Genomic DNA, 20,195 nt, shown 5'->3' on the forward strand with positions numbered 1-20,195 from the left:
CCTGCTTCTATCCGCTCGTCTGAGCTTGTCCCCTGTGCCTCATCATGTCTGTGTTCCATCATCTGCTCAAATCCCCTTCTAAACTCAGCCAGAGTTTCCACTTGCATCTCCAGTCCCCTTAACTTTTCCTCCAGCAGCTCTATCAGGCGGCACTTCATGCAGATGAAACTCCTCTCAGGTACCCCCTCTAGGACCATGTACATGCCGCAGCTACCACATCCGGTCATCCTCAGTGTGTCTGCACCTGCTGCCTCCGCCTCCATCATATCGTTCCAACTCTGTGCCTGGCAATCCACGCCTCACACCGCACCGCAGGCCACCAACAAGCGCAGGGCTGCTGGCAGACCCCTGCCTCTTCCCTAGTCTGCCTTCCTGTAGTATTCCGTAGTCCTGTTAGGCAACTAACTGGTGCCCCACCCCTTCTTACAGAATGTGTCTGTTTCTGCTCCTTCATGAGTAGTGAACATGTTTAAGTTCCTCAAAATGTCTCTGAATCATATGTATTGATCTTTGAAATAAGTGCTGTAGTAGCCAGTATAGAGGATTCTGTGGAGCGTTTGGGAAGTGAAAGATATTTTCTGACAAAAGTTGAACAGAAAAAGAGATTCCATGTAGGGAGGGGCAGGGACCAAGACACAAAGGAATCTTCCAGAAAGAGAACATATCAGACCTGGCCTTTAAGATTGTGATTCCAGTCCAGTTTCAGGGACCCTTAGAGAGGATGCCCTAGGAAGCTGACAATTAGTCTGTGCCTAAGGCTATTTCTGAACTGACTGGTGTGAACATGGCTAATACACTTTTTATCCTCATCCCCTACAAAGTACAGGTGCTTCAAAGGGATACAATTTAATCTGTATGTTGGGGGGTGGGAGGAGGGGTGGGGGGGAGGGAGAAGGAGAAGGTCTAATTTTGTGTGGTGACACCAAATTGAGGAAAAACAATCACTTCTCCCCACAGAGATTTGTTGTGTGGTTGAGGTTGGGATTGTGAAGCCAATCAAAAAAAGGCAGAAATGTCAGTTACAGTTGATAAATCATTTTGCTATTAGTTCACCTAATTGAACAATAAAACAAACCATGATGTGAATAATAAAGCATATTAATAACAGCACCTTTCACCATGAAGGAGTTCAGAAAGTTTTCAGGTTTTATATACAGTGATCAAGTAACTACTAAAATGCAAACTTTAGTGGGTAGCGTTATAACCTTTCTGCACTAATACTTACAATTTAATTTCTAACAAACACTGTAATTTTTTATGAGACTAGGTAGTGGCATGGCTGGAGTAGCGCCTCCCTTGTGGACCTACCAGGTGCTCCAAGATGTCCAGAGATCTCCCCAGGGGGAAGAAGTCTCTGTCTTGGGTACCCACAAAGGCAGACTCCGGCCTACCAGCTAATGTCCCTTTGTGTCCTCTCCCCTTTGGGGATAGAGTGTTGGAGAGACATACCCCTGAAACGTTCTAAACAAAAAGCAAGCGCAATTCAATATTGGGCCGCCCACTAGTATTCCCAGGTGGTGTCTCTGTCTATTTCTTTGGGCCTGGTTCCCAAAACAGTTTCTTACTCATACAACCTGCTGCTTGGGGTCTAACTGCTGCTGCCCACTGGTTAGCAGATCCATCTCTCTGCAACTCTGCAGACAAAGCTCCTTTCAGGCAGAACTCCATCCTCCTTCCTGGCCAGCCAGCCCTGAATGGAGCCAGACTCTTTTGTTTTATTTCCTCTGCAGGTTTGGTATTGGCTGCAGGTATAGTGGGGCAAGGCTAGCTGGACCCATAGGCTTGTCTGAACCCCTTCTCATGGTGTGGGGCCTCTCTGCACTGTCACAGATTACAAGTATGGTTCATCCTGGTAACTGCTGATAAATGTTCTGAGACTTCTGTAAGGCATTTAACTTGATTTTTTTTATGAGATTACAAGTTTGGTTGATAAAGTAGTAGCACTGATATAATATACTAGGGCTTCTGTAAAGCATTTGACTTGATGCTACCCAACAATTTGACTAAAAAACCAGACTGATACAAAATTAACATGGCACACGTGAAAAACTGGCTAACTGATATGTCTCACAAAATGTAATTGTAATTGGGAAATCATTATCAAGTGAGTGTGTTTCTACTGGAGTCCCACAGGGATTGGTTCTTGCCCCTACACTGTTTAGCCTTTTTATCAATTACCTGGAAGAAAACATAAAATCAATACTGATAAAATTTATGGTTGACACAAAAATTGGGGAAGTAGTAAATAATGAAGAGAATAGGTCACTTATACGGAGCATTTGGATTGCTTCATAGGTGGGTGCAAGCAAACAGTATGTGTTTTAATACAGCTAAATGTAAATGTATTCATCTAGGAACAGAGAATGCAGGTCAGACTTACAGGTTGGGGGAGAGGGTCTATCTTGGAAGCAGTGACACTTGGGGATTGCGGTGGATAAATCAGCTGAAGATGAGTTCTCAGTGTGATGCTGTGGCCAAAAGGGACAATAGAATCCTTGGAAGCATAAATTTAGGAATCTCAACTAGGAGTAACGAGGTTATTTTATCTCTGTATTTGGCACTAGTGTGACCACTGCTGGAATATTGTATCCAGTTCTGGTGTCCACAATTCAAGAAAGATGTTGATAAATTAGAGAGGGTTCAGAGAAGAAGCTTGAGAATGATTAAAAGATTAGATAACATGCTTTATAATGATAGATGTAAGGAGTTCAATCTAGTTGGTTAACTAAGAGAAAATTAAGGGTCGACTTGATGATAGTCTGTAAGTACCTACATGGGAAACAAATATTTAATAATGGGCTTATCAGCCTCGCAGAGAAAGGTATATATGATCCAGTGTCTGGAAGTTGAAGCTAGACAAATTGAGATGGAAAATAAACTGTAAATTTTTAACAGTGAGAGCAATTAACCTTTGGAACAATTTACCCAGGGTTGTTGTGGATTCTTCATCTCTGAAGATTCAATTTCAATTTTTAACTCTATGCTCTAGTTCAAAGAGGGATTATTTTGGGAAGTTCTATGTTCTGTGTTATACAGGAGGTCAGATTAGATGATCACAATGGTCCCTTCTGGCCTTGTGTGACAGGATGCTATCAGCAGCACCCTGGTCACTGACATTGCTGCAGCCTGGAGGAGGCTGCAGGCCCAACTGAAGGCAATGACACACCTTCTGGTGGAGGATTGTGAGCACCTGGGTGATAATGACTGGTTTAACAAGATAATTGGGGAGAATGTAAGAACAGGAAATAGAGGCAGTCAAACAGGAGCTTAGAAGGAGCTCTTTGGGAGGTAACTCAGAGAGTGAGCCAAGGCTGGGGAGTGAGGGCTGCAGGGAAGTTTGTCCTTGCTATAAGCCTGTGTTTCATGTTATGGGGAGGTAAGAGGGAAATAAATGCACACCTTCGTGAAGGATAAACATCCTGGCATGTGTTTATGATTGTGGAATCACCTGAACTAATCAGGCAGTGAGGTTCACTGGGTAGTGATGGAAGCGTCTTGTGACACTTTGGAATCTATCAGTCACTGTGTTGATTATTTCACTGACTTGATTCTGGCCTTTGTCAGGTCACCTAATCTTTGTGTATCAGATAACAAGTGTATCTTACTTCACTACAGTATCTCAAAGGGTGCAGTGAAGATTAATAATCTATGTTTGTCCAATGCTTGGAAAAGTTAAAAGTCTTTAGAAGTGCTAAGTAGTAGTATTTTCTTTGTTATTAATACCCATGCCAAACGCCAGCCTTGGGAGAATCATCAATTTAATCAATAATCTTAAAGTCCAGTTTTATATGAATAGAAGAATGGTGTAACATTTGGATTTCATAAGGATACTATGATTTCTAAATACAGAGATATTCAGATTTCCTAATCTGACTGTTACATTATTCTCTCTCCTCTTTCCTTCACACATACTTTTCTCAAAGACAAATGCCTCCCCACTTTACCTCAGGTGTTTTCATGGAGTAGGGGGAGGAATTAGTGTCCTGCAACTGTTTGCCAGTCCAGAGCTGCCTTTTCCTGGATTGTTCGAGATCTACTCCCCTTGAAGACATTGCTAATGGATCTGGTTATTCAGCACATGCTGAAGATTAAAGGAGAAGGAACCCCAAAAGACACTGGACAAAACTGGTGGCCTACAAAATCTATTTGAGAAAGCTAAAACCAACAGACTCTGTATTGAGGATAATAGAGTATTGCATTTCTTTACATGTTCCTGCAAGTGGGGTAGCACTAGCCATTTTTTTGTCTCTGCTGTCTGAGCCCCATCCATTTGCAAATAATCTCTCAGTAGTGGGTAATCATTGTTACTGTAGGTTATAGGCAGGACCACTATTCTTAAGGCTGCCTAATACTTTCCATTATAAGAACCTGTTTTCAGCTGATTATAATTTTGCCATTTCTCAGAATGGGGTTAGGAAAAATACTTTGTTTTGCCTATCTTAAATTTTTACAATAATTAAATAAAATATCGAATTTGGGCTTCAAATTTGGCAGGTGGACCATGAAAATCTGCCCAAATTTCAACAAGTACTTAGCATCTGAAAAATCACAATTCACACATACTCAACTGAGTCTTGATGGAATTTGGAAGCTAAATTCTGAGATTACAGCTGCACTGAGAATGTCTCTTCTGTGCGCTCAAGGGTTCCACTGCTGGCACACAGAAGGAAGAATCGTGTCTAGCATAAAGAGAGGTGAGCAGCAGGGAGGAATACAGGGAGGTGGTTGGGGGCAGAAACAGGCTGCAAGGTGAGGAAAGAGAAGGGGGAACAGAGACAATGTGTGAATATTGGTTTGTAACCACAAGAGCACATTCTCTTCAAGAATATGAGTTGAACCCAGGAACCTTGAATCTCAGCATTCCTCTGCTGTCTAGCAAATAGCTCTGAAACCTGCTGAAAAAGTGTGTGTCATATCCCCATTTAGTGGTTTGTTCACATAGAGGATAACAGCCTTCTACTGCTATCAATTACTCCTTTAGCTCAAGTTGTAGAGAGCTCTGTGCTCTGGATCTAAAGATTCCAGTTCTGATGATGACTCTTGTAAAGGGTTTGTATGGTAGCATTTCATTTTTTCTAGGATTGTTGTTGTTGTTATTAAACATACGAAATTATATTAAAAACTCAAAGAAGACCTTTACCTCATTCAGCACAGAGGATGGATGGCGCTCAAGGAATCTGTTAGGTCTGTGTAGTGCATGAGTCTGTTGTCTTAATTTAGATGGAATACATGGGCTCAAAGAGTTAAGTATTAACATGTTCTTCTTCGAGTGATTGCTCATATCCATTCCAGGTAGGTGTGCACGTGCTGCGTGCACGTTCGTCAGAAGATTTTTACCCTAGCAACCCCGGTGGGTCTGCTGGGTCGCCCCTTGGAGTGGCGCCGCCATGGCGGCGGATATATACCCCTGCGGACCCGACCGCTCCTCAGTTCCTTCTTACCGCCCGTGTCCGTTGTTGGAACAGTGGAGCTCGGCTCAGCTGTCCTCCACTCCCCTAGCTACTCCTTGTTCTTCGCTATCTTGTTGTATATAGTTGGTTTTATCTATAGTTATAGTTACTTTAATAGTTTTTAGATACTTAGTGTATAGTTCAGTGGGGTTTGGGCATTAGCCTTTTCCCGCACCCGGTGCCAGGGCCAATACCTGGTTCACCAGGGTTTAAACCATGCTCGGCCTGTCATAAGTCGATGCCCACAAGCGATCCCCACGACTCGTGTCTAAAGTGCCTTGGGGAACTGCACATTACGGATAAGTGCCGTATTTGTAAGGCATTTAAACCGAGGACAAAGAAAGAAAGAGACTTTTGCTTAAAGAATCTTCTCATGGAGGCAGCTTTGAACCCTCCGTCCTCAGCACTGAGCGCTGAGCAATCTGCTAGCAGCGCTCTTCCGGCACCGGACCGTCCCGGCACCACCAAAACACGGCGGCACCGGCCATCTCCAGTGCAGGGACTTGCTCGGCACCGATCTCTCTCTCCGAAGCAGAAGAGGTCGAAGCCCTCCACTACCTATGTGTCCTTGACATCACAGTTGCAGCCTCGTTCGGACTGCCCGGCACCTACACCTGCCGTTGCACCGACTGCTGCTGTACCGTTGACTCCGGTCCCGCGAGGGCCGTCGACTCCGGTCCTTGAGAGCTCCCCGCCAAGGCCTGTGGTTGAGCTTACGGTCTCCTCTACACCAGAGACATTCTCCGCAGCCAGAGACCTTATAGCCATGACAGAGTCTGTCCTGCCTCAACCCCCGGCACTGCCAGTGTGAGTATTACACTCCAGAGGCAAACCGGCTATATTGAGACCTCCTTCCATCAGCATGGCAGACCAGCACCGATCACGATCCAGGTCCCGGCGCCATTCATGATCTCATGGACAGTCACGGTCCCGACGCCGCTCGCAGTCCCGGCACCGCTCACCTATCCGGTACCAGTCGTACTCGCGGCACAGATCGACGTCTTGGCCTCTGACCCGGTACTCTCGGTACTGCTCCAGCTCCCGGCACCGCTCCCGGCACCGCGACTCTCGCAGCCGTTCCCGTCGCTGACGTTTGAGATCCAGGTTGACCTCCTGGCACCGTGCCGGTCGCAGGTCTCAGTCTCGCTCTCAGCATCGGTATGACTCGAGGTGCCGATCCCCGGTGCCGAAGAGATCACCGACGGTGAGACAGAGGGACACTTATCACGGTCTCTCAGCTCCTCCTTGGCCGTCCCGGCACCCATCCGTGTCTTCCCAGGCGGACAGTGCGTATTCCCAGGACAGAGACGCTGATGTGCCTGCCGTGTTATTCCACGAGCCCCAGGCTCAGGATCACGGACCTCAACAGTGGGCATTCTGGACACCTAGGGCATACCATCAGGCCCAAGGTGCGCATCCAGGCCCATCGCGCTTGGCCACATCAGAGCTCCGGGTGCCAGAGGCCACCATTAGCCGCCCTCCTCCTTCTGTTTCGGAGGAAGTGTCGACCCAGCCACAGGACTCCCATGTCCCGAGGGAGACAGAGGCTGTCCACCCAGAGGAGCCCTCGACTGACCCACTTGTCCCGGGTCTCTCCTCATCCTCCTCCCCTGACGAGGCGGTAGCCGGAACGTCGTCGGTAGGCCCCCCACCGATTGACCTAAGGGCCCACCAGGACCTCCTCAGGCGTGTTGCATAGAATATGAACTTGCATGTGGAGGAGTTCCCGGAGGTGGAGGACCCAGTGGTGGATATCTTAACATCAGATGCCCCCACGAGAGTGGCCCTCCCCTTTATACGGACAATCCAGGCCAATGCCACCACAATCTGGCAGTCTCCAGCCTCTGTTCCACCTGCTACCCGGGGAGTGGAACGTAAATATATGGTGCCCTCCAAGGGTTACAAATATTTATATGTCCATCCCCCTCCTTGCTCCCTTGTTGTCCAGTCAGTCAACGAGAGGGAATGCCATGGCCAGCAGGCCCCAGCCCCGAAATCAAAAGACGCAAGGGGCATGGACTTGCTGGGCCGCAAAGTCTATTTCGCAGGGGCGCTCCAACTCCGCGTGGCTAATCAGCAAGCCCTTCTTAGCTGCTATAATTAAAATACCTGGGCAGCGGCGGACAAATTCAAGGAGTTGCTCCCGCAGGACTCCCTTCAGGAATTTGCGGCCATTCTGGATGAGAGAAAAAAGGTGGCTAGAACTTCCCTCCAGGCTTCCCTGGACGCGGCGAACTCTGCAGCCAGGACCCTAGCCTCCAGGGTGACTATGAGGCGTATATCTTGGCTGCAACTCTCAGGCCTTCCCCTGGAGCTCCAACATACTATCCAGGACCTCCCCTTTGAAGGACAAGGCCTATTTTCAGATAAGACTGACTCTAGGCTGCAAAGCCTAAAAGACAACAGGGTTATCATGCACTCGCTGGGCATGCATATGCCAGTGACACAGTGCAGGCCGTTCCGCCCCCAGCCACACCGCCCTTACCGACAGCCCAGACAGAGACAGGACTTTGCTAGAAGGTGGGGTAGAAACAGTCGCCGGAGGCAGTCAGGCAATCAAGGGGGCCAGAACCAAGGTCCCTCCAAACCTTCCACAGGGCCGAAACCCTCCTTTTGAAGGTGTGCCCGAGGGCGTCGTACCAGTATCGTCAAACGATCCGTCCCCTCCTTTCTCCAACCGCCTCTCCCTTTTCCTCCCTTCGTGGTCCCAGCTAACGTCAGATCGCTGGGTCTTACGCATGCTGGAATTTGGGTACCACCTCCAATTTATTTCACCCCCCCCTTCAATCCCCCTTCCTCGTCCCTCTTCAGGGACCCCTCTTATGAGCAACTCCTTCTGCAGGAGGTGCAAACGCTCCTCGCCAAAGGAGCCATAGAGGAGGTACCGGAACACGAATGGGACAAGGACTTTTACTCCCGCTACTTCCTAATCCCCAAGGCAAAAGGGGGTCTCAGACCTATCCTGGACCTGCGGGAACTCAACAGATACATGGTAAAGTTGAAGTTCCGTATGGTATCCCTGGGGACCATCATCCCATCCCTGGATCCTGGAGACTGGTATGCCACCCTCGACATGAAAGATGCGTATTTTCACATAACCATCTACCCACCTCACAGGAGGTTCCTCCGGTTCGTAGTCAACCGCCAACATTTTCAGTTCGCGGACCTTCCGTCTGGCCTCGCTACAGCCCCAAGAGTATTTACGAGGTGTTGTCGGGTGCATGTTTTTCCGTATCTAGATGACTGGCTCATCTGAGGAACCTCCGCTGTTGTTGGGGTCCCAGGTTGGGGCAGGGCGGCGTACCTGGGGGTAAAGGTGCTCCAAGTCCTTGAGGAATCGAGATATCATAGGATGAGAAAACACTGAGCGGCCATTCTCCCCTGGGTGGAAGGTAGGGATGGCCGCCAAGTGCACCCTCAAAGATGATATCACTAGTTCCTGTTGTTTAAGGGACCAGAGGTAGTCCAAGATGGTAGGGATGGGGGCCTCGGCGGGAAGAATGTTGTGCTCTGCACACCAGCATGTGAAACACTTCCACTTGGCCAGATACGTTGCCCTAGTAGAAGGTTTTCTGCTTCCCAGGAGAACTTGTTGCACTGGGGCAGAGCAACGCAACTCAGACTGGGTCAACCACTCAGGAGCAATGCCATGAGATGGAGGGACTGCAGGTTTGGGTGATGCAGTTTGCCGTGGTCCTGAGTTATCAGGTCCAGGTACAGAGGCAGTGGGATAGGGTCGGCTATTGACAGGTCTAGCAACATGGTGTACCAGTGCTGCCTGGGCCATGCTGGAGCGATCATGATCAAGCGGGCTCTGTCTCTGCGTACTTTCAGCAGGACCTTGTGGACAAACGGGAATGGTGGAAAGGCATGTGCGTCGTCCAAACCCGCCCTCCTTCCCCACTGTCGGAGTAGCCGGCAAGAGGAACTGAGGAGCGGTCGGGTTGGCAGGGGTATATATCCACCGCCATGGCGGCGCCACTCCAGGGGGCGACCCAGCCGACCCACCGGGGTTGCTAGGGTAAAAATCTTCCGACGAACATGCACGCGGCGCACGCATACCTAACTGGAATGGATATGAGCAACACATCTCGAAGAACAACAGTTACAAAGGTGAGTAACCGTCTTATCCCATCACTGTTCTACCTTGAATAGTGTTAAACAAGCTTTAGAGAGTTTGATATAGAGACCTCAGCCTGCTTAGTACCATGGAAAACACATGATTGACATCTTTCTTCTATTTAAGATACAGAAAAGCAGGAAAAACAGTTCAGGCATTTGAAATGTAAAATTTTAAGAAAGGCTTTCATTTTAACGACAGTCGTTGTTCCCTGTCCCTTTCCCTATCAAGAGTCTTCAGAAGGAATCCACCCGCACTACTGTTTGACAGTCTTTTAGATGGTAATAAGTGTCTTTTTTGTGGAAAAGATAAGTTAGCTGAGATGGGATGGAGCTATCATAGTTGCTGTTATTGTTAAAGTCCTGTCCAATTTCCTGGAAGACAAAACAAAACAAAAATACATAGGAAGGGAAAGAAAAGATAGTAAAGATGGAAAATATTGCTTCTGTCTCTGATGTCGACTCTTAGCACATTTTTACTGCTGGAAAAACATAGGCACAGCAAATGATTTTATCAGCCACTCAGAGACCTGGCAAATTTGTATCAACATTGGCTGTTCTAGGACATTACTTTCAGTTATCTCTCTTACAGCAGTGTTACAAAATACACAGTGTTGCCTGGCTAAATCAGATTTTATTGAACAGAAGTCAAAAGAGAGGGATAGTAAAGAGAAGAAGTATGGTGGGACAGGAAAACACATGTGGGAGAGGAGTGTGACAAAGTCTCACATTTTTTTGCTTTTTGGGATTTTGCTGGAGCCAATGAAGAGGGTGATATCATATAGGTCCCTCTCTCTCTGGCCTAGTCTGGTCAGGATGTCTCTTTGGCTAAACAACCAGTGGGGCCTCTGGACGATCGAGATAGAAAAGGAGCACTTAAAGATGATAAAGTCATTGCGGAGAAACTAAATGGATTCTTTGCTTCAGTCTTCTTGGCTGAGGATCTTAGGGAGATTCCCAAACCTGAGCTGTCCTTTGTAGGTGACAAATCTGAGGAATTGTCACAGATTGAAGTGTCACTAGAGGAGATTTTGTAATTAATTTATAAATTTAACAGTAACAAGTCACTGGGACCAGATGGCATTCACCCAAGAGTTCTGAAAGAACTCAAATGTGAAATTGTGGAACTATTAACTATGGTTTGTAACCTGTCCTTTAAATCAGCTTCTGTACCCAATGACTGGAAGATAGCTAGTGTAATGCCAATATTTAAAAAGGGTGCTATGGGTGATCCCGGCAATTACAGACTGGTAAGTCTAACGCCAGTACTGGGCAAATTAGTTGAAACAATAGTAAAGAATAAAATTGTCAGACACATAGAAGAACATAAGTTGTTGGGCAAAAGTCTACATGGTTTCTGTAAAGGGAAATCGTGTCTTACTAATCTATTAGAGTTCTTTGAAGGGGTCAACAAACATGTGGACAAGGGGGATCCAGTGGACATAGTGTACTTAGATTTCCAGAAAGCCTTTGACAAGGTCCCTCAACGAAGGCTCTTACGTAAATTAAGTTGTCATGGGATAAGAGGGAAGAGCCTTTCATGGATTGAGAACTGGTTAAAAGACAGGGAACAAAGGGTAGGAATTAATGGTAAATTCTCAGAATGGAGAGGAGTAACTAGTGGTGTTCCCCAAGGGTCAGTCCTAGGACCAGTCCTATTCAACTTATTCATAAATGATCTGGGTAAACAGTGAGGGGTAAACAGTGAAAGGGGTAAACAGTGAGGTAGCAAAGTTTGCAGATGATACTAAATTGCTCAAGATAGTTAAGACCAAAGTAGACTGTGAAGAACTTCAAAAATATCTCACAAAACTAAGTGATTGGGCAACAAAATGGCAAATGAAATGTAATGTGGATAAATGTAAAGTAATGCACATTGGAAAAAATAACCCCAACTATACATACAATATGATGGGGGCTAATTTAGCTACAGGTAATCAGGAAAGAGATCTTGGAGTCATCGTGGATAGTTCTCTGAAGACGTCCACGCAATGTGCAGCGGCAGTCAAAAAAGAAACAGGATATTAGGAATCATTAAAAAAGGGATAGAGAATAAGATGGAAAATATCTTATTGCCCTTATATAAATCCATGATACACCCATATCTTGAATACTGATTACAGATGTGGTCTCCTCATCTCAAAAAAGTTATATTGGCATTTTGAAAAGGTTCAGAAAAGGAAAACTAAAATGATTAGAGGTTTGGAGCGGGTTCCATATGAGGAGAGATTAAAGAGGCTAGGACTTTTCAGCTTGAAAAAGAGGAGACTAAGGGGGAATATGATAGAGGTATGTAAAATCATGAGTGGTGTGGAGAAAGTGAATAAGGAAGAGTTATTTACTTGTTCCGATAATATAAGAACTAGGGGCCACCAAATGAAATTAATGGGCAGCAGGTTTAAGACAAATAAAAGGAAGTTCTTCTTCACACAGCACACAGTCAACCTGTGGAACTCCTTACCTGAGGAGGTTGTGAAGGCTAGGACTATAACAGGGTTTAAAAGAGAATTAGATAAATTCATGGTGGTTAAGTCCATTAATGGCTGTTAGTCAGGATGGGTAAGGAATGGTGTCCCTAGCCTCTGTTTGTCAGAGGGTGGAGATGGATTGCAGGAGAGAGATCACTTGATCATTACCTGTTAGGTTCACTCCCTCTGGGACACCTGGCATTGGTCACTGTAGGTTGACAGGATATGGGGCTGGATGGACCTTTGGTCTGACCCAGTATGGCCATTCTTATGTTCTTATTCAGTGCAGATGGCACATGGTAAATAAGGCTTGGACCTTACATTGAATGAGAAGGATACAAAGAACTTCAGTAACTCCCCACTTAACGTCCTCTCGCTTAACGTTGTGTCGATCTTATGTCCCTGCTCAATTACAGAACATGCTCCATTTAAAGGTGTGCAGTGCTTCACTATAATGTCATTTGGCTGCCTGCTTTATCCACAGCTGGCGGCCCCCCTATCAGCTCCCCTATGCGCTCCCCACAGCTACTCCTGCCTGCCGGCAGACCCCACGGATCAGCGCCTTCTCCTCCTTCACCTGCCTCCTGCCCGTAGCAATCTGCTGGCTTGTGGTGTTCAGGAGGGAAGGGGAGGGGTGAGGATTTGGCACGCAGACTCCCCCTCCCTCCTGTCATAAACAGATAGCTAAGGGTTAATGTTCTTTTACCTGTAAAGGGTTAACACAGGGAACCAAACACCTGACCAGAGGACCAATCAGGAAACAAGACTTTTTCAAATCTGGGTGGAGAGAAGTTTTGGGTGTGAGTTCTTTGTTCTTTGTCTTGGGTCTGTGCCCTCTCGGCTCTGAGAGTGATCTATCTATCTTCAAGCTTCTAATCTTCTGTTTCCAAGCTGTAAGTACAAGAATAATAAGATAATAGGTTTATATTGTTTTTTTTTGTATTTACATGTGTGTAGTTGCTGGATTGTATTCTTTTTGGATAAGGCTGTTTATTCATTTGTTTTCCTTAAGCAATTGACCCTGTATATTGTCACCTTAGTACAGAGACCATTTTATGTCCTTTTTCTTTCTTTTTATATAAAGCTTTCTTTTTAAGACCTGTTTGAGTGTTTTTCACTGGTTAAGGCTAAGAAACGAAGGGGGGGGAAAGTCTCTTTGTGTTAGATTTACTAAGCCTGACTTTGCATACCCTCTGGGTGAGGGGGGAGAGAGGTTAGATCTCTCGGTACTTGTGTTTCAAGGACTTGAAGCAGGGAGGGTGGAATCCCTTTGTTTAGATTCACGGAGCTTGAATCTGTATATCTCTCCAGGAACCCAGGGAGGGAACTCCTGGAGGGGAAGAGGGAGAAGGGAAGTGGGTTATTTCCCTTTGTGGTGAGACTCAAGGAATCTGGGTCTTGGGGTCTCCTGCGAAGGTTTTGGGGAGACCACAGTGAGCTAGGCACTGTATAATTCCTGGCTAGTGGCAGTGATACCAGGTCCAAGCTGGTAACTAAGCTTGAAGGTTTTCATGCTAACACGCATATTTTGAACGCTAAGGTCCAGATCTGGGAAGAAATGTCATTTGGCTGCCTGCTTTATCCACAGCTGGCAGCCCCCCTATCAGCTCCCCTATGTGCTCCCCACAGCTACTCCTGCCTGCCAGCAGACCCCACGGATCAGTGCCTTCTCCTCCTTCACCTACCTCCTGCCCATGGCAATCTGCTGGCTTGTGGTGTTCAGGAGGGAAGGGGAGGGGTGAGGATTCGGCACACAGACTCCCCCTCCCTCCCATCTCCCAAACGCCACAAACCAGCTGATTGCCATGTACAGGAGCAAGGGGAGGGATGGGGGAGGCTGCACACCAAGTCCTTATTCCTATCCCCTCCCTCCTGCCCCCTGAACATTGCAAGCCAGCTGATTGCTGTGGGCAGGAGGAAGGGGGGAGGAGTGAGGACACGGTGTGCCTCCCCCTCCCTCCCCTGCCTCCTGCCTGTGGCAATCAGCTGGCTTGCAGTGTTCAGGGGGCAGGGGGAGCCTGCACGCCAGGTCCTTTCTCCTCCCCACTCCTTCCTGACTCCTGAACGCCGCAAGTCAGCTGATTGCCCTGGGCAGGAGGCAGGGAAGAGAAGGGGGAGGAGCGAAGACACGGCGTGCGGAGTAAAGGAGGAGGTGGGGAAGAAGAGGTAGGTTAAGAGTGGGAGCTTGGGGGAAGGTGTGGAGTGGGTGGGCCGAGGGTTGAGCCCCCTGCCCGTGGTGCTTGCAAAGAAGGGGAAGCTGCTGCTGCTGTGCAACGTGCTTCTCCTAGCTACAGCACCTTCAGCCTCCTTGCCTGCTTCATTGTCTCCAGTGTCAGTGGGCTGTGCCTGTATGGGGTAAGGCAGGGGCACCTCCCAACTATAGTACTGTACTGTATGGCAAAAAAAAATGTTCCCTGGAACCTAACCCCTCCATTTATATTCATTCTTATGGGGAAATTGGATTCGTTTAACATCGTTTCACTTAAAGTTGCATTTTTCAGGAACATAACTACAACGTTAAGTGAGGAGTTACTGTATTGAATAGCTACCCATTCAGTGAGCACTGTCCATTATGGGCAGTGAATGAGGCAGAGATCCTACGGAAAAAATAGTATTTGGTCATGTGATTAAAGACTTAATTACAGTGCATAGGTACAATTAACTACAAATATATGGGCTGAATTAAGGTTGCACAGGGAAATTTAATTCAGACATTTCCTAACTTTTGCATCTGTATGCTTGATTTTTCAACTGTAACTTTCTTTTAACATAGTGGGGTGTGTGTGTGTGATATTGTAATATACTAAAGAGGCAAAGCAGTGATAGGAAGTTATTGATTCTGTGCTGTATGTTTGGCTCTGATGTCGTAAATTATGAAATATTTTCAGGATATCGTATTCTACCCTAATGTGTCACTGACTCTTTTCCTAGTTTTGCTTTGTGTGGATGTTCATTGAACCTTCTCACAGTAGTAATTCACTGTGGCATCACAGAAAGCAGGAAACTGTTGGCTATTTCTTGAATTTTTGGCACACTTTATAGTAAACTTCTATGACTTTCTGTACTTCACAACATGGGACCCTATGTGTATATGTGGCCCTTGCTGTGTGAGATGGGAGCGTAATTAGGTGTTGGTAGAGCACTGGATAGCATGCTCAAAGCTAAGTATGTACTTCAGCTGAAATGTTTTCTTAAAGACATTTGACCTTACTAGAATTGTTCAATAGCTATTATGGGTAATAAATAGTTGTCAGCCTTTTTCAAGTCTTAGTAAGGTTTATTCAAACAAAACTGACTTATTTAATTTTCAGAGCTGTACTGTACATTGATGCTCATGAAATAGAAATGTAATTTAGCAAGTGAAATCAAGGTTTATCTTCTAAATTAATCTACTGGTTCAGGAAACTAGATTTTAAATAATTGGTTAAGAGTTTAAATTCACTTTGAATTACAATCGGTGAGAATTTAACTATACATGTAGACCCTGAATATTTTTCTCCATCAGAAATATAAAAGCATAAAGTATTAATATATTAACTTATGATTAAAACTCCACCCTTTTTCCATTTTATAGGATAATATATTTCTAAAAATATTCTAATATGCTAAACTATTCTGTCTAAAGATTAGGAGTCAATCACAGTACATCACTCTACTCATTTCAACAGAATTTTAGATATTAACGTTACATTACCTCATTTTTTAGTCTTAGTGGAAGTTAAAGAATACAGTTCACTACAAATATATGGACAAGTATTAAGTAAATCTAGTTTAATACAAAAATAAAACTATTTTTGCCCATTGGATATAGATTATAGAACTGCAGAGAGAAACTGTTTTCCAGTACATTGCACTCAGTTGTGCAAACTTATTTTTTTAGGATCAAAGAAGAACAAAAACCTCAACCAACACAGTAAGTAAAATATCTTAAAAATGCAGTAGGCTTGACTTTTCTACCTTTGCCATGTTCTGCTTTCTGCACCTCTGATGGTATTAGCGTTCACTAATACCTGATAGGCTGCAGCTAGTTTGTCATCTGCTTCCTGATTGGCTTGTAAGAGAGCTGCCTGCAGCTTCTTACTTCATCCACATGTTAGCTGGATGTAGTTTCTTGCTACCTGCTTGTGGCCTGGTTAAGTGTAAAACTTTATTTCTCTTACATCCTTAGTGGCTGACTTATTATTGCAGCTAACATTCCCATTGGCTGTAGCTTTTCCACCTGTATATTTCTATTATTGGGTAAGAAAACATTTAAACTAGGATGATTTATTTGGTTATTCAGTCACATTATTTGCTTATTTAAACAGGTGGTTTCCCTTTAGTGGGATCACTGAGCTGGTAAATAACGTTCTTCAGCCACAGCAAAAACAACAAAATGAAAAGGAGCCCCAGACGTAAGTAAGCTGCTCTCTGTAGACTAATTAATGTTTCTAGCATTAAAACATACTGGAGAGTATGTGTAAAATACTTTCCCATTCATAACATCCTTATAAGAGCATTTTACAAGCTGACACTGCCTTTGCTTTCAGAGCTTTGATTAGCAAAGAGAAATATGCAAATTAAGTGAGGGCCCACTTTTACCAGACAGTTGAATTGATTAGATTAGAAAAAAAAATCTTAGGAATTCTCATTGCTCCATTTAATGCCTTTTCCTGCAAGTACTCTTTTTGAAAAACTTCCAGTGAAGTTAACATGAGTTCTATCCATGGGAAGCTTGAATTATCAGACATATAGTATTATATGTAGCATGTCTATGTAGATACACAGTATTTACGATATGGGTCATACATAGAATGCTCTAAAATATACATGATACATTTGAAGAGCTGGGAATTTTCCATTTCATTTTTTTCATGATGTTGAAATATCTGTAAAGTTTCTGAGCTTTGACAGATATGAGGTGAAATCCTGGTCCTATTGTAGTCAATGGGAGTCTTTCCATTAACATCATGTGGCTAGGATTTCACTGATGGTCTTTTTACAGTGCCATGCCATGATGGATTTCCTTTAAGGAGAACCATATGAGAAATTAACAGTTAATGTTAAGGTTGAACAGAACCTGGCAAAGCTAGGAGATTCAGACTTACGGTTGAACTTAAATCATGCAGCTGAAAATAAACAGAGAAGAAAGTTAATAATTTTAATTTCAAATTTCCTAGATAAATGTTACAGCCTTAATGTTAACCAAGTATCACTTTTTAATTTATGAAGTTTTATTTTATTTATTTACTTATTTTATGGGAAAAAGTCTTGTTGGTTTATGTAATGAATTTTAAAAATCTTTTGGGGCACATGCTTAGGTGGTTTTAAAATATGAATTTTTATTATTTCTTTTATATATTTTTCAAAGACATGTCTGGTCCCTTTGTTCAATATATATTTAGCTGAGTTTCTCTGAGTTACTATAGGCAATGGCAGTTTTAGTTTATTGTGAAATATATATATTGAGAAACATAAGAATCTTCAAAAAATTGCACAGAAGAAAAATTTCTGGGATTGGGTATTACTAAGCCTTGAATGTTGCAGTCCTTGCAAACATTCTTTAGAAAGGGCTGTATGATTTGGCTCATAACTATATATATATATATACACACACAGAGAAAATTACAGTATAGATTTTATCAAATTTATCTTTTATCCTGTAAGTGTATAAAAAAACTACTTGAGTGCAAAATTGCATGTGAAACTTTTAAACCTTTCAGCTAGAATTTTTTTTAAAGGAAAGCAATAACCTCCTCAAAAAAGGGTTAATAATAGAAATATTGACAACCTAAACTACAGCAGCAGAAATGTTTAACTATGAAGTTATATATTTGTTTTACTTATATTTTTCCAGACACAAACTAACTATTTCAGTTTTATTCATACTTTTTTATGATATCTGAAGTATCTAATTTCACTCAATTATTCTGTAGGCTGTATTACTTTCCAGCGATCTACTATGAGGAATATTCACTTTTAACATTATAATAGCTGTCTAATAATTAGCATGATTTATTATGTAGCAATTAGAATCAGAAAAGGAAGGGGAAAAATAGAAGAGTAGTCGTCATCCTCCAGCTATGATTTCATCCTTTTAAAAATTTCTACAAGATAGTGTATAATTTGTAATCCTAAAATCATAGATTTCTGGTAAAATTATAGAAGATCCTTTTTTTTCTTCATGGAATATAACTCTGTTAGTTACTAGTTACGTTCATCTTACTATGCTCTGAAATTACTTAAAACACCCAGATATTTGGTATAGTGAACATTGAGCCAAATTCTGCTCTGGTGTATGCGCAATTCCCATTGAAGTCATGACAGCAGGGCTCCTAGAACTGGGGATAGAGCTGGTCAAAAAGTGGAAAAACAATTTCTGCAAAAAAATTTCAAAATTTCTTGCAGAGTTCAAAATTTTTTCCTTTTAAAATTGCTTTTTGGCCAAAATATATTTTGAAAAATTTCAAAAAAATTATTTTTTTCTCCTTTCTCCTCTATTTTTCTTTTTTTGGCAATGAGTACAATAAAATGATGTCCAGGTTGTTTGTGTATTTTCTCCACTCTGCAACTTTTCAAAGGTGAGGAAATTTTGAAAAATTATAAAATGGCTAATGGAGGAGGAGAAGAATGAAGAAGTGTGTGTGTGGGAAAACAAAACATCATTCATTCTTTTGTATTCAGTAATGAAAAGGAAGGAGGATAAATGTGTGAAAAACAAATGAAAAATTTTGCAATTTTCAGTTTCAGTGAAAAAGTACAAACTTTTAAAAACAAACATACATAACTTTTCATGAAAGTTTTATGTTCTGGAAAAAAAGCCATTTTTCAGCAAAAAAGTTTTAGTGAAAAACTTTAACCACCTTTAATTGAGAGTAAAGTTTGGTGACAATCTGTGAACAAAGTGATAAAATATTTAATTTTTTTCATTATTTAAAAAAATGTTCTTTTGATATTGACAAGTATCTTCAGACAAAAATAAGCTTACAAAATCTAATAGAGAATAAATATCTATAAAAATTCAGTTACTGGAAGAAAACTCATTTACGTGGTTTCTTCAGACATTCAGTTACAAGTATTCAGAAGTCATTGAAGGGTCTGATCCTTCAACCTTTATTCATCAGAGGTTAATGGGACTACTTAGATGAATTAGGGTTACCAGTTTGATTGTAATACTTTTTCACTATTAACAGGCAATATGAAATAAATCTTCACACAAAAAGTCTAATGTGATATTTTTCAAGACGTAAAAGTACTGTGTATTGTATTATTTCAGATACATCACCTCAGTACCTATGTCTAAAACCTGTGTATAAAGATACTACAATTGATCTGTTGTCTTTGGCAAATAGGGGTATGTACAGATGAGAAGAGGGACAGTAAGGTGGCTAGATTTGTTTCTAAAATTCCCAAGATGAAATAAGTGGGGGAAGGGAGGAAGGTGTGGTGGGGTGCTGAAGGAATTGAGGATGGGGATTTTGTTATTAATTTCAGTAGGGTCAGAATTCCACCTGCATGTCTACTGGAAACATACACAGGGGACTCTGTGGGTTGGAGAAATGCACACTAGGTGAAGAAGGCAGTAAGGCATTCCCTGTTGGTCCATAACCATAATGTTAGGTGTCTATTACAAGGAAAAATAAAAACAAGAAATCTACACACTTGTAAAATTCTCTTTAACTGACCATTAATTTAGCAGTGCTATACATTCACATCTCTAGTAACACAGATTTGAAGAGCTGCTGCATACTGTTCTTCTAGAGCATATGGGAAATAACATACAAGAACTTCTAGATAGACCAGCACATGAACATGATATTTTGTTGCTGCTGTATATGAACTAGAAGTACCATGGCCTACAAACAAACTTTCTAATTTGAATAAGAATTAGCAGATAAACTTGGAGAAGGAAAAACTAGTTGAAATTTTACTTTGCTCATTCATTATTGGTAACATAAGTTTAAGTGTTTGTTTTTGGTTTTTAAATTGATTTTTTGAGTTGACAGAGGTTTCTTGGGGCAATATGTCTTCTCTATGAGGACTGGCTCAAGAAAAAACTCAGACTTCCCCCTTCAGAACAATTAACTTGGGCCATCCAGTATGCTATCTTCTCCCTAAGACATGTCCCAAACTACTCTGTCATGCCAGCAGAGACAGACGGAGGAGAAGAAATAGGTGA

The 20,195-nt window shown here is 43.1% G+C and overlaps 1 protein-coding gene across 4 annotated transcripts in view; it reads left to right on the top strand.

Annotated features, from left to right (window-relative positions):
- RIMS2 (regulating synaptic membrane exocytosis 2) overlaps nt 1-20,195 on the top strand; it is an 885,358-nt gene that overhangs the window by 134,049 nt on the left and 731,114 nt on the right. For 2 of the 4 annotated variants that reach the window (XM_050940563.1, XM_050940562.1), the window contains exons 2-3: nt 15,918-15,950; nt 16,345-16,431. The exons of the other annotated variants lie outside the window; for them this stretch is intronic. In XM_050940563.1, coding sequence (XP_050796520.1) covers nt 15,918-15,950; nt 16,345-16,431 — 120 coding nt within the window. The remainder of the gene's footprint in view (nt 1-15,917; nt 15,951-16,344; nt 16,432-20,195) is intronic. 4 annotated transcript variants of the gene reach the window in all.

Source organism: Gopherus flavomarginatus, chromosome 2 (genome assembly GCF_025201925.1).
Source record: "Gopherus flavomarginatus isolate rGopFla2 chromosome 2, rGopFla2.mat.asm, whole genome shotgun sequence".
NCBI classification, from domain to species: domain Eukaryota; kingdom Metazoa; phylum Chordata; order Testudines; family Testudinidae; genus Gopherus; species Gopherus flavomarginatus.